At 38.3% G+C, this 13,829-nt stretch overlaps 1 protein-coding gene across 1 annotated transcript in view; it reads right to left on the bottom strand.

Annotated features, from left to right (window-relative positions):
• Positions 1 to 5,793: 5,793 nt before the first annotated feature.
• LOC102808082 (protection of telomeres protein 1-like) overlaps positions 5,794 to 13,829 on the bottom strand; it is a 58,037-nt gene continuing 50,001 nt past the window's right edge. The window contains exons 15-16 of the mRNA XM_085497309.1: positions 9,282 to 9,379; positions 5,794 to 8,858 (exon numbers count right to left, since the gene is read on the bottom strand). Of these exons, the coding sequence (XP_085353435.1) occupies positions 8,616 to 8,858; positions 9,282 to 9,379 (341 nt within the window). The 3' untranslated portion in view covers positions 5,794 to 8,615. The remainder of the gene's footprint in view (positions 8,859 to 9,281; positions 9,380 to 13,829) is intronic.

Genomic DNA, 13,829 nt, shown 5'->3' with positions numbered 1-13,829 from the left:
ATGTTATATCGACGTGTCCGCTATATTAGTTCTCTGTAGTAACAAAACTCGTACATTATTTGTATTCAGGTACTAAGTGAAAAGATATGCGTAAAATATGACTTCAATGAAAGTACCAATGAATATGACGAATCAATTTACAAGTAAGTATTTTATTTTCAAATGTGTGCGTTTTTAAGTATGTAATTACAATGTATGGTCGTTGCTACATTTTATAGTATAATGCGTAGTAATCAATTGCGAATAATACGAAATGTTTTTATCAGAGTCGACAGAATATTTTAGAAATACTGACCAGCCAAAGTTGCCCCCCGAAAAGTTGATATTAAGTTATGAACTTTGAACAACGCACAGGCAGTGAACAGTAAGGGACTACAGAAATTGAATTTTAAATTAAAGTGACACAAGGAGTATTCGCCCACGGTCAATAAACTCGGCCGCGTTGTCACACAAACCAGATATCATGGAAAATATTCGTCCGAGAAGAGTAAATAAGACAATGGAAATAATTTGAAATTTGGCTCACGCTTTTTTGCTCGTCTAAAGTAAACACATTTTCTATATGCCTTAGTTATACGCTGGATGTTATTTCCGTTTATTTCGAATATAATGTATTGTTTCTTTCACAAGCAGTGAATTTTAAACCTACTGAATGTCACTGCATCATCGAATCCACTAAAATTAAATGCTGTAAATATGTTACCTTCTCCAGAATGTGTTATTTCATCGTAAACATCAATGTATTCACTGTCGATTTCTCAAATGATAGCCTACTTTAATTGCAATAAATAGGATTTTTTTACCCAGATCTTCATATTTCGGCTCAACGACCCTTTTTTTATTTTCAGATGTGACTATTACGCGATATGCTGTGAAGGGGAGTGTTGTTATCTTTGGGATGCATGGTGGTTTTGGTGAGTAAATCTTGAAAAAATTATGAATAATTTTTTGTTCATTTGTTTTCACTCAATTAAATTGTGCGCAAAACTCTTCCATACTGTGTAATCTGTCCTTTAAGGTAGAATGTCACTCGTGTGTTGTTTTATATGCACAGACTTACCCGTACATACGGCCTGTTCATATCCCTCCAGGCCCATTTACTAGGCTATGTTTCGTGGATTTGTCATAGTTTCGCGATAATAGTCCAACAAACGTTGACAGTGCTGACAAAATATGTAACATGTTTGTGACGAAAGTCGGTTGTCTATATCCGTTCACAGGGTTGGGACAGGAATTGCTACCCTGATACTATTGGTTCTCGTCATTGCCATTGCCATCGTGTGCTGCGTACTTTGTAAAAAGAGCAAACCACAGTCATGTGACATCAGAATCATTCCACGTTCCAATGAAAAGCAAACGTCGACCTCGAGCAGGCAGAATATTCACAATAATGACATCTCTCGCGGTGAGTTTCTCCTATATAATAGTAAAAATCAGCTTTATTTGCCGTCTTGCGATTGATAGTCTGAATATATAGGAATTACGACAAATGTTTACGTAGGTGTCGTTGCATGGGTGAGGCGACAATAAAGCACGCAATACACGCAAAGGATATTGGGCAGGTGCCTGTCGTAAGCGCAGGTTACGACTACCCCGATTTAACGTTTATTAAAATGTTGTCACAATTCATACATATTTCCCATGATTTGCAAGTTAGCAATCGTTTTAGGCTGAAGTTGCTTGTTTGTTCTTGTAAATTAGCAAACAATCACCCAAGAACAATCAAAATAATTTCCTGTATATTCAGACGATAATATATCACATACATGTAATGCTCACAAGACAAAGCCAACTCAATGATTTTATTGTATTGCGTCATTATTAAAACATACAATGATGGCTTGCTCTGTTTATTACGTGTCATACACACGTTTATAGATCAGGTAACTAAAATGTAGTCAATTATTTGTATATATCTACATAGATGGTGACATGGACGGGTACTCAATGGAAGATTTAAATATGGTTAATGAAAATGTATAATGGATACCAGAATGGGCGGAGAAAAAGAAAATATGGGTTATTACGAAAAATGGACATGTAAAAGATGGCACTTGCCAGTGTGGCAGTGTAAGCTTCCCATCGCGGGTGCCCCATGAATTAACACACAAATCTAGTGATTGTGATTTAGGTGGAAATTGATCACTGTGACCGAGTGGATTTGTTTTGAGGAAGTTTCTTCATGTTTTGTTTAATATATACATACATGCATTCATTGTATCGAAGAACATTTTGATTATGATAATTAGTCATTTGAACCAACGAATTCAAAGAATCTCTATACGCTAATCAGCCTCAAATATATGGCTTCCCAAAACCTGGTAGATCTTTACAGTAACGCATAGCATAGATGGATGATTCATCTTATTAGCCATGCAAATATATTCAAATGTCACAAACTGTGGGCCGACCTTACTGAAACCACTGCTCCATTCATTGAACAGTTTAAATACCACACGTGATCTCCAGATGATTGATACATGTTTATATTGATAGCATTTTCAGTCATCCAATCAGATTTACGACGAATAGCTGGCTAAGTTCGCTGTGCGTTAATGGTAGAGATCTGAGAAAGGGAGAGAATTAATATGCATATATTCAAGGATATACGTTCATTAATTGTGCAGTGATCATTCAAGTAGCTTTCCTTCTGGTATGTGTTTTATGTACTACAAATGAAAAAAATAAATAAGATAAAACAGCTATCCCTCGTATTCAAGTTGTACGTGTTGTGCAGTACTACATAGAATAATCTTGCAGTATTCCCTTTATTGCCAGGTGCATCAATGCACACGATCACTTGGGCCTTATTGAGAAGAATACAACTTAAAAGAGAGTTTTAACACAAATGGATAGAAAGATTGTGTTGATTAAAGATGTGTATCAATAATCTCTCCATACATTGGAAGGATGAATCATTGTTGAGGAGATGTTGTGGGTGATACATAGTTGGGAGGGGAAACTGCTGTGGGTGATACATAGTTGGGAAGGTGTTGTGGGTGATACATAGTTGGGAAGGTGTTGTGGGTGATACATAGTTTGGAAGGTGTTGTGGGTGATACACAGTTGGGAGGGGAAACTGCTGTGGGTGATACATAGTTGGGAAGGTGTTGTGGGTGATACAGAGTTGGGGGGGAAACTGCTGTGGGTGATACATAGTTGGGTAGGTGTTGTGGGTGATACATAGTTGGGAAGGTGTTGTGGGTGATACATAGTTGGGAAGGTATTGTGGGTGATACATAGTTGGGAAGCTGCTGTGGGTGATACATAGTTGGGTAGGTGTTGTGGGTGATACATAGTTGGGAAGGTGTTGTGGGTGATACATAGTTTGGAAGGTGCTGTGGGTGATACATAGTTGGGAGGGGAAACTGCTGTGGGTGATACATAGTTGGGAAGGTGTTGTGGGTGATACATAGTTGGGAAGGTGTTGTGTGTGATACATAGTTGGGAGGGGAAACTGCTGTGGGCGATACATAGTTGGGAAGGTGTTGTGGGTGATACATAGTTGGGAAGGTGTTGTGGGTGATACATAGTTGGGAAGGTGTTGTGGGTGATACATAGTTGGGAGGGGAAACTGCTATGGGTGATACATAATTGGGAAGCTGCTGTGGATGATACATAGTTGGGGTGGTGCTGTGGGTGATACATAGTTGGGGTGGTGTTGTGGGTGATACATAGTTGGGAAGGTGTTGTGGGTGATACATAGTTTGGAAGGTGTTGTGGGTGATACATAGTTGGGAAGGTGTTTTGGGTGATACACAGTTGGGAGGGGAAACTGCTGTGGGTAAAACATAGTTGGGAAGCTGCTGTGGGTGATACATAGTTGGGTAGGTGTTGTGGGTGATACATAGTTGGGAAGGTGTTGTGGGTGATACATAGTTGGGAAGGTATTGTGGGTGATACATAGTTGGGAAGCTGCTGTGGGTGATACATAGTTGGGTAGGTGTTGTGGGTGATACATAGTTGGGAAGGTGTTGTGGGTGATACATAGTTTGGAAGGTGCTGTGGGTGATACATAGTTGGGAGGGGAAACTGCTGTGGGTGATACATAGTTGGGAAGGTGTTGTGGGTGATACATAGTTGGGAAGGTGTTGTGTGTGATACATAGTTGGGAGGGGAAACTGCTGTGGGCGATACATAGTTGGGAAGGTGTTGTGGGTGATACATAGTTGGGAAGGTGTTGTGGGTGATACATAGTTGGGAAGGTGTTGTGGGTGATACATAGTTGGGAGGGGAAACTGCTATGGGTGATACATAATTGGGAAGCTGCTGTGGATGATACATAGTTGGGGTGGTGCTGTGGGTGATACATAGTTGGGGTGGTGTTGTGGGTGATACATAGTTGGGAAGGTGTTGTGGGTGATACATAGTTTGGAAGGTGTTGTGGGTGATACATAGTTGGGAAGGTGTTTTGGGTGATACACAGTTGGGAGGGGAAACTGCTGTGGGTAAAACATAGTTGGGAAGCTGCTGTGGGTGATACATAGTTGGGTAGGTGTTGTGGGTGATACATAGTTGGGAAGGTGTTGTGGGTGATACATAGTTGGGAAGGTGCTGTGGGTGATACATAGTTGGGAAGGTGTTGTGTGTGATACATAGTTGGGAGGGGAAACTGCTGTGGGCGATACATAGTTGGGTAGGTGTTGTGGGTGATACATAGTTGGGAAGGTGTTGTGGGTGATACTTAGTTGGGAAGCTGCTGTGGGTGATACATAGTTGGGAAGCTGCTGTGGGTGATACATAGTTGGGAAGCTGCTGTGGGTGATACATAGTTGGGAAGCTGCTGTGGGTGATACATAGTTGGGAAGCTGCTGTGAGTGATACATAGTTTAGAAGGTGTTGTGGGTGATACATAGTTGGGAAGGTGTTGTGGGTGATACATATTTGGGAGTTAGCAGGTTATACATTACAGACAAACTAACCAACTTTTGACCTGTAAGACTGGGCCAACTATAGAAACTATACGTTTTATAGAGTAACAGCCCACTACAAAGGGTGCCTACGTTTTCAAATAAAACTTGATAAAAGTGAGTGGATTCCTTGTGTTAAAACTCTATCTAGAGAACATTGGTACAGGACGTTCAGTCTAGAAAAGCTAATGAGTTTGCCCTTCAACGGATTTACTACATGTGGAATTGTCTGGCCTTCTTATCATTTTTGGGAGAAGTGGGAAAACCATTGTTTCTAAGCATTTTTCATGATCAATTCAAATACCAAATTGTTTATCAAGCTCGGTTCAGTGCTTTAACAAGGACACCATAAAACAACTTTCATAAATAAAGAACAATATAGTTAGAGCAAATTCCACAAATAACTATAATACATATTTGTCTTTGATCTCCACTACATAAGGTCACTGGATCAAAACTTTTGGCCAAATCGTAGAGGGAAGGAGCACCGAAAATCAGTAACATAATCTATGCCCATAGTACAGTGATATACATATTGCCAACTCATCACAGCAAAAACATGGTGTATTTACAGTAGACCAAGCACTCTGTTGTACATGTAGCTTAAATAGGTGGCAACACAATACACACACGTGTTTACACCCACCTTAGATCAGCACATATTCATTTCCTAATATCATAGCACAACATATCAAAGACTCTGGTTTGTATGGGTAGAAATGGGAAGGCAATGGTGGGAAAATTATATGAAAATGAAGTGCAAGCTTACATTGGAAGCTTTGTGGTGTACGAGTATAGTACTTCGATTCACATTATATCTAGAGGAACATGATCAGGATATGACAGTTTTGTATAACGTATGAAGCACACTCTGATGATCAAGTTGCTTATAAAGATCTAGTTGTAACAGTTACACTTCTTTATTCAAAGACAGATTCAAATCGGCAATGTTGTAAGATGTACATGGGTAACCAGGCTCTTACTTGTTATCAGAGCTTATTAATAGACCATTTTCCGTTCACTGCGAGAATCACGCGTTATGCGTGAAATCGAACGTAAAAACAGGACAAACAAAAGTCATAGCGTCGTAGTGGCGTCAAACATCGCATGAGATTCGACAAACGCGAAAGTATTTTGGGGAACATTTCCATGTCAATAATGTGCTGTACACATTTGATGATGGGCAATTTCGATTAAGTGAGGATATTCGAATGCAATATTCCTCTGTCGAAGATCGGCCGGTCGATGTGCGCTACGAAATAAAGAAATTCGAGTTCAAAATCAAATCGTTCGATTTTTGCGGCAGACGTTCGACGCGCGTCTTTCATGCATCTCGCAAGATCTCGCAGTTGTACGGAAAATCACCTATAACGAGATGGTCTGTGGGAGTTTCATGACAACATGAGCTGATTCAGTTCCTCTTAACATTGCATGTACTTGTAGTTTCAAGACTGGTAAAATAATAAGCACAGTTACATACCCATCTATTAATTCAAAGATGTATAGAAATTTCAACAATGTACAATTGATGTATATCAATAAAAATATACATGGGGGAAAGTAACTTTACACACATACATGGTCCAATGTGTACAGTAGTACATAAATTATTGTGCTACACGTTAATGAAATAATCAGTCTTGGATAATTCACAACAATGTACAAATGATATATGAATGATACATTGAGCTCAAAGTTAACCTTTTCACGACCAGACATTCCCGCCCAAAATTTGCTACTTTTAGTTCATATATTCTTCAATATTTTCAGTTTTTACTCAAAAGATTTGACTATTTTTGTCCCAATATTCTGAAAGAAAGTGCAGACTATGAATTGGACTATTTTGTGAATTTGTGATGAAACAAGGGTGGTGAAAAGGTAAGACCAAGAAGCGATATCAGGTGTTTGCAAACGAGTGAGCATATAAATAAATAAATAAATAAATCTATTCCCTCCAGGTGTTTTAGTATGCCCCTCAGGAATTTCCATTAATAGGATGTCATGTTTAGTGATAGATGGTCAAGACATGGTAGTGTCACTCATGTAAACCATCAAAGAACAAACATTTGGTGAATTATGTGATGAAATTTGTAAATTTAGTTTAACATCATCACATCAGCAGTATCAAGATCAATTGATAGGGACAGATACTATTCTTATCTTACCAGACGAATAATTGAAGATTAATCTGTCACACTTCCAAACAAATGCTCTGCAATACCATCAAACAAAGCTGGTCCGGCATGTTTTCTATAAACTGACTCTTTCTATAAGATGCGCCAGCTGACAAAACACTATTGCTTTCAGGCAATTTGAGAACAAGTTAAGACATAGATTTTGATATTCACAATCTTCAAACTCAATACAGATACAAAAATAATTTTGCACTGCATAGACTCCACTGCAGATAATATTGTTTCAATTTATGATAAGATTCATTCATCTTTCAATTGGATGAAAACAGGTACATACAAATCTCCAAAATACATTCCTATGCATAATAGTGTGGGAAGAAATTTGTCATTCAGTCAGCATGTATGTAAAGTTTTATGTGAATAACCTTGTGTGATACGGTATCTTACTTTGCAGGACACAGCAAGAATACAGCATGGGAAATACTTGAAACAGACCATCATCTCATTGAAGCAATTGAAACAATTGAAGACATATATGGTCAATGACAGAAAGAAATGTGTTTATTAAATTGTATAATGTGGCAGAAATGCAGGCAATTCCACCTACCATATATTTACCAAGGCAATCCATATCTTCTTTCACCAATTTTTATATAAGATGGATTCTCACATCACTGCCACCAATTCAGGAATCTATTAAGATTCTCATGCAGATACACATCACTACATGCAAGAAGGGACAACTCCCCTACACAGGAGCATGCAATCGATGCATGGTACATGCAAATGATCATTTAGACTAACGTTGGTTATTATACTGTACATGTGTGTCAGTAAATGTAATACTCTCAGTGTATACATGTACTTTTTGAGTGGTAACATAACCTGGAAAAAAAATCTTATGCAAATGAAGGGCAGTGTAAAAACTTAAAATATGCAGTGACCTAGTCTGTTTGGTGGATGGCCATTACAAATCAAGGTGTGTCTAGAAACTGTTAAAAAATTGAGCCACACTGCCCTAATTATATGTCCTGATTTGCTGATTTGCGGATGGCTACAGTACAATCAAGGGGAGTGTGGAAACTGTTAAAAAGCCACAGTGATCTACTCATGTCAAACAAAGGGCAGTGTAGAAACTGTGAACGGCTAATATACATGATGTGTGTAGATACCGTTAAAAAGGTCAAAGTGACCTAATCATATCCTATTGGTGGACAGCTAAGGCAAATGAGTGGCAGTGGAGAAACTGTTAAAAAAGACAAAGTGACCTAATCATATCCTATTGGTGGACAGCTAAGGCAAATGAGGGGCAGTGGAGAAACTGTTAAAAAAGACAAAGTGACCTAATCATATCCTATTGGTGGACAGCTAAGGCAAATGAGGGGCAGTGGAGAAACTGTTAAAAAAGACAAAGTGACCTAGTCATATCCTATTGGTGGACAGCTAAGGCAAATGAGGGGCAGTGGAGAAACTGTTAAAAAAGACAAAGTGACCTAATCAGATCCTGTACAAATGACAGGCAGTGTAAAATGAAAGTTGATAGAATGAACAAATCATGACTATCTGCCTTTCAACACCCAACATTGAGGGCCAATGTTGTATCAAACATCTGATACTTCTTGCGAGTTTCATGTCTAATCTTAACATTATAAGACATTATACAGCATTCCATCCATTGTCTATTTTTGGCAGCATCACTGGGAATCTCCTCTAATGATTCAGGACATAGTAGATACATTAGATCTTCCAATAATGACTGTGATTCAGTGTCTTTATACAGGTTTGTTGGTGGGATGTTAGAAAATAATGTTTCCTGAAATAAGTCCAAAAAAAAAACATTCAACTATTGGTAGATTTTATCACTGATTTGCCAACACTTCTTAGTATGCAAATGTATGTTCCCAAATCAAAGAGATTTTTTAGGGAATTTTGAATAATCAAACTGTGTTTGTGATTTGTCATACCGAATTTGTTCCTGGACTATATAGTGGGAATATACCCAACCCTACCAAAACTTGACTGGGCGTATATATTCGATCCCACCCTACCTAAAACGCAACAGGGCTATTCAGTGTTAATATATCTACACCTACCAAAACTTTACTGGCCTATTCAGTGGGAATATACACAATACTACCAAATCTTGATTGGGCTATTCAGTGGCAAAATTTTCAACCCCATCCTACCCAACTCAGGCTGGGCTATTCAGTGTGAGTATTGTAGCATATTTACTTACTGCATTTTCTTTACCTACAAGAACTTCTATTTTATCGGTACCATCAGACATTAACAATTGGAAGAAGTACATATACTGGAGAATTGAAACTCTGTGTACTGAAAAACATAATAAGGACATTTGTCATGTAATCAATGTATTATTTTCATTCATGTCAAATGTGTTAAGAGATCATCTCATCCAGTGAAACCTGTATAAACTGAACACCAAAGAGACTGATACAGTGAAACCTGTCTAAACTGAACACCAAAGAGACTAATACAGTAAAACCTGTCTGATGTGAACAACAAATGGACTGATACAGTGAAACCTGTCTAAACTGAACACCAAATGCACTGATACAGTGAAACCTGTCTAATCTGAACACAAAAAGGACTGGTACAGTGAAACTTGTCTAATCTGAACACAAAAGAACTGATACAGTGAAACATGTTTAAACTGAACAACAAATGGACTGATACAGTGAAACCTGTCTAATATAAACACAAAGAGGACTGATAAAGTGAAACCTGTCTAAACTGAACAAATGGACTGATACAGTGAAACCTGTCTAAACTGAACAAATGGACTGATACAGTGCAACTTGTCTAAACTGAACAACAAATGGACTGATACAGTGAAACCTGTCTAAACTGAACATCAAATAGACTGATACAGTGAAACCTGTCTAAACTGAACACAAACAGGACTGATACAGTGAAACCTGTCTAAACTGAACATCAAATAGACTGATACAGTAAAACCTGTCTGAACTGGACACAAACAGGACTGATACAGTAAAACCTGTCTGAACTGAACACAGACAGGACTGATACAGTGAAACCTGTCTAAACTGGACACAAACAGGACTGATACAGTGAAACCTGTCTAAACTGAACACAAACAGGACTGATACAGTGAAACCTGTCTAAACTGAACAACAATGGACTGATACAGTGAAACCTGTCTAAACTGAACACCAAAAGGACTGATACAGTGAAACGTGTCTAATCTGAACACCAAAAGGACTGATACAGTCAAACCTGTCTAAACTGAACATCAAATAGACTGATACAGTAAAACCTGTCTAAACTGAACACCAAATGGACTGATACAGTGAAACCTATCTGAAGTGAACAACAAATGGACTGATACAGTAAAACCTGTCTAAACTGGACATAAACAGGACTGATACAGTGAAACCTGTCTAAACTGAACATCAAATAGACTGATACAATAAAACCTGTCTGAATTGGACACAAACAGGACTGATACATTAAAACCTGTCTGAACTGAACACAGACAGGACTGATACAGTGAAACCTGTCTAAACTTGACACATACAGGACTGATACAGTGAAACCTGTCTAAACTGAACACAAACAGGACTGATACAGTGAAACCAGTCTAAACTGAACAACAAATGGACTGATACAGTGAAACATGTCTAAACTTAACACCAAAAGGACTGATACAGTGAAACGTGTCTAATCTGAACACCAAAAGGACTGATACAGTCAAACCTGTCTAAACTGAACATCAAATAGACTGATACAGTAAAACCTGTCTAAACTGAACACCAAATGGACTGATACAGTGAAACCTATCTGAAGTGAACAACAAATGAACTGATACAGTGAAACCTGTCTAAACTGGACATAAACAGAACTGATACAGTGAAACCTGTCTAAACTGAACACAAACAGGACTGATACAGTGAAACCTGTCTAAACTGAACAACAAATGGACTGATACAGTGAAACCTGTCTAAACTGAACAACAAATGGACTGATACAGTGAAACATGCCTAAACTTAACACCAAAAGGACTGATACAGTGAAACGTGTCTAATCTGAACACCAAAAGGACTGACACAGTCAAACCTGTCTAAACTGAACATCAAATAGACTGATACAGTAAAACCTGTCTAAACTGAACATCAAATAGACTGATACAGTAAAACCTGTCTGAACTGGACACAAACAGGACTGATACAGTAAAACCTGTCTGAACTGAACACAGACAGGACTGATACATTGAAACCTGTCTAAACTGAACACAAACAGGACTGATACAGTGAAACCTGTCTAAACTGAACAACAAATGGACTGATACAGTGAAACATGTCTAAACTGAACACCAAAAGGACTGATACAGTGAAACCTGTCTAAACTGAACACCAAAAGGACTGATACAGTGAAAACTGTCTAATCTGAACACCAAAAGGACTGATACAGTGAAACCTGTCTAAACTGAACATCAAATGGACTGATACAGTGAAACCTGTCTAAACTGAACATCAAATAGACTGTTACAGTAAAACCTGTCTGAACTGAACACAGACAGGACAGATACAGTGAAACCTGTCTAAACTGGACACAAACAGGACTGATACAGTGAAACCTGTCTAAACTGAACACAAACAGGACTGATACAGTGAAACCTGTCTAAACTGAACAACAAATGGACTGATACAGTGAAACATGTCTAAACTGAACACCAAAAGGACTGATACAGTGAAACCTGTCTAATCTGAACACAAACAGAACTGATACAGTGAAACCTGTCTAAACTGAACATCAAATAGACTGATACAGTAAAACCTGTCTGAACTGGACACAAACAGGACTGATACAGTGAAACCTGTCTAAACTGAACACAAACAGGACTGATACAGTGAAACCTGTCTAAACTGAACATCAAATAGACTGATACAGTAAAACCTGTCTGAACTGAACACAGACAGGACTGATACAGTGAAACCTGTCTAAACTGGACACAAAAAGGACTGATACAGTGAAACCTGTCTAAACTGAACACAAACAGGACTGATACAGTGAAACCTGTCTAAACTGAATAACAAATGGACTGATACAGTGAAACATGTCTAAACTAAACACCAAAAGGACTGATACAGTGAAAACTGTCTAATCTGAACACCAAAAGGACTGATACAGTGAAACCTGTCTAAACTGAACACCAAATGGACTGATACAGTGAAACCTATCTGAAGTGAACAACAAATGAACTGATACAGTGAAACCTGTCTAAACTGGACATAAACAGAACTGATACAGTGAAACCTGTCTAAACTGAACACAAACAGGACTGATACAGTGAAACCTGTCTAAACTGAACAACAAATGGACTGATACAGTGAAACCTGTCTAAACTGAACAACAAATGGACTAATACAGTGAAACATGCCTAAACTAAACATCAAATGGACTGATACAGTGAAACCTGTCTAAACTGAACAACAAATGGACTGATATAGTGAAACCTATCTAAACTGAACAACAAATGGACTGATACAGTGAAACATATCTAAACTAAACACCAAAAGGACTGATACAGTGAAAACTGTCTAATCTGAACACCAAAAGGACTGATACAGTGAAACCTGTCTAAACTGAACATCAAATGGACTGATACAGTGAAACCTGTCTAAACTGAACAACAAATGGACTGATATAGTGAAACCTGTCTAAACTGAACAACAAATGGACTGATACAGTGAAACCTGTCTAAACTGAACGCCAAATGGACTGATACAGTGAAACCTGTCCAATCTGTACAACAAATGGACTGATACAGTGAAACCTGTCCAATCTGAACAACAAATGAACTGATACAGTGAAACCTGTCCAATCTGAACAACAAATGGACTGATACAGTGAAACCTGTCTTAACTGAACACAAACAGGACTGATACAGTGAAACCTGTCTAAACTGAACACAAACAGGACTGATACAGTGAAACTTGTCTAATCTGAACAACAAATGGACTGATACAGTGAAACATGTCTAAACTGAACACCAAAAGGACTGATACAGTGAAACCTGTCTAAACTCAACATCAAATGGACTGATACAGTGAAACCTGTCTGAACTGGACACAAACAGGACTGATACAGTAAAACCTGTCTGAACTGAACACAGACAGGACTGATACAGTGAAACCTGTCTAAACTGGACACAAACAGGACTGATAGAGTGAAACCTGTCTAAACTGAACACAAACAGGACTGATACAGTGAAACCTGTCTAAACTGAACAACAATGGACTGATACAGTGAAACCTGTCTAAACTGAACACCAAAAGGACTGATACAGTGAAACGTGTCTAATCTGAACACCAAAAGGACTGATACAGTCAAACCTGTCTAAACTGAACATCAAATAGACTGATACAGTAAAACCTGTCTAAACTGAACACCAAATGGACTGATACAGTGAAACCTATCTGAAGTGAACAACAAATGGACTGATACAGTAAAACCTGTCTAAACTGGACATAAACAGGACTGATACAGTGAAACCTGTCTAAACTGAACATCAAATAGACTGATACAATAAAACCTGTCTGAATTGGACACAAACAGGACTGATACAGTAAAACCTGTCTGAACTGAACACAGACAGGACTGATACAGTGAAACCTGTCTAAACTTGACACATACAGGACTGATACAGTGAAACCTGTCTAAACTGAACACAAACAGGACTGATACAGTGAAACCAGTCTAAACTGAACAACAAATGGACTGATACAGTGAAACATGTCTA

This window comes from Saccoglossus kowalevskii, chromosome 3 (genome assembly GCF_978046115.1).
Source record: "Saccoglossus kowalevskii chromosome 3, keSacKowa6.1, whole genome shotgun sequence".
NCBI classification, from domain to species: domain Eukaryota; kingdom Metazoa; phylum Hemichordata; class Enteropneusta; family Harrimaniidae; genus Saccoglossus; species Saccoglossus kowalevskii.
Note: the sequence above shows the minus strand (reverse complement) of the source record. Positions and strands in the feature narration are given on the sequence as shown.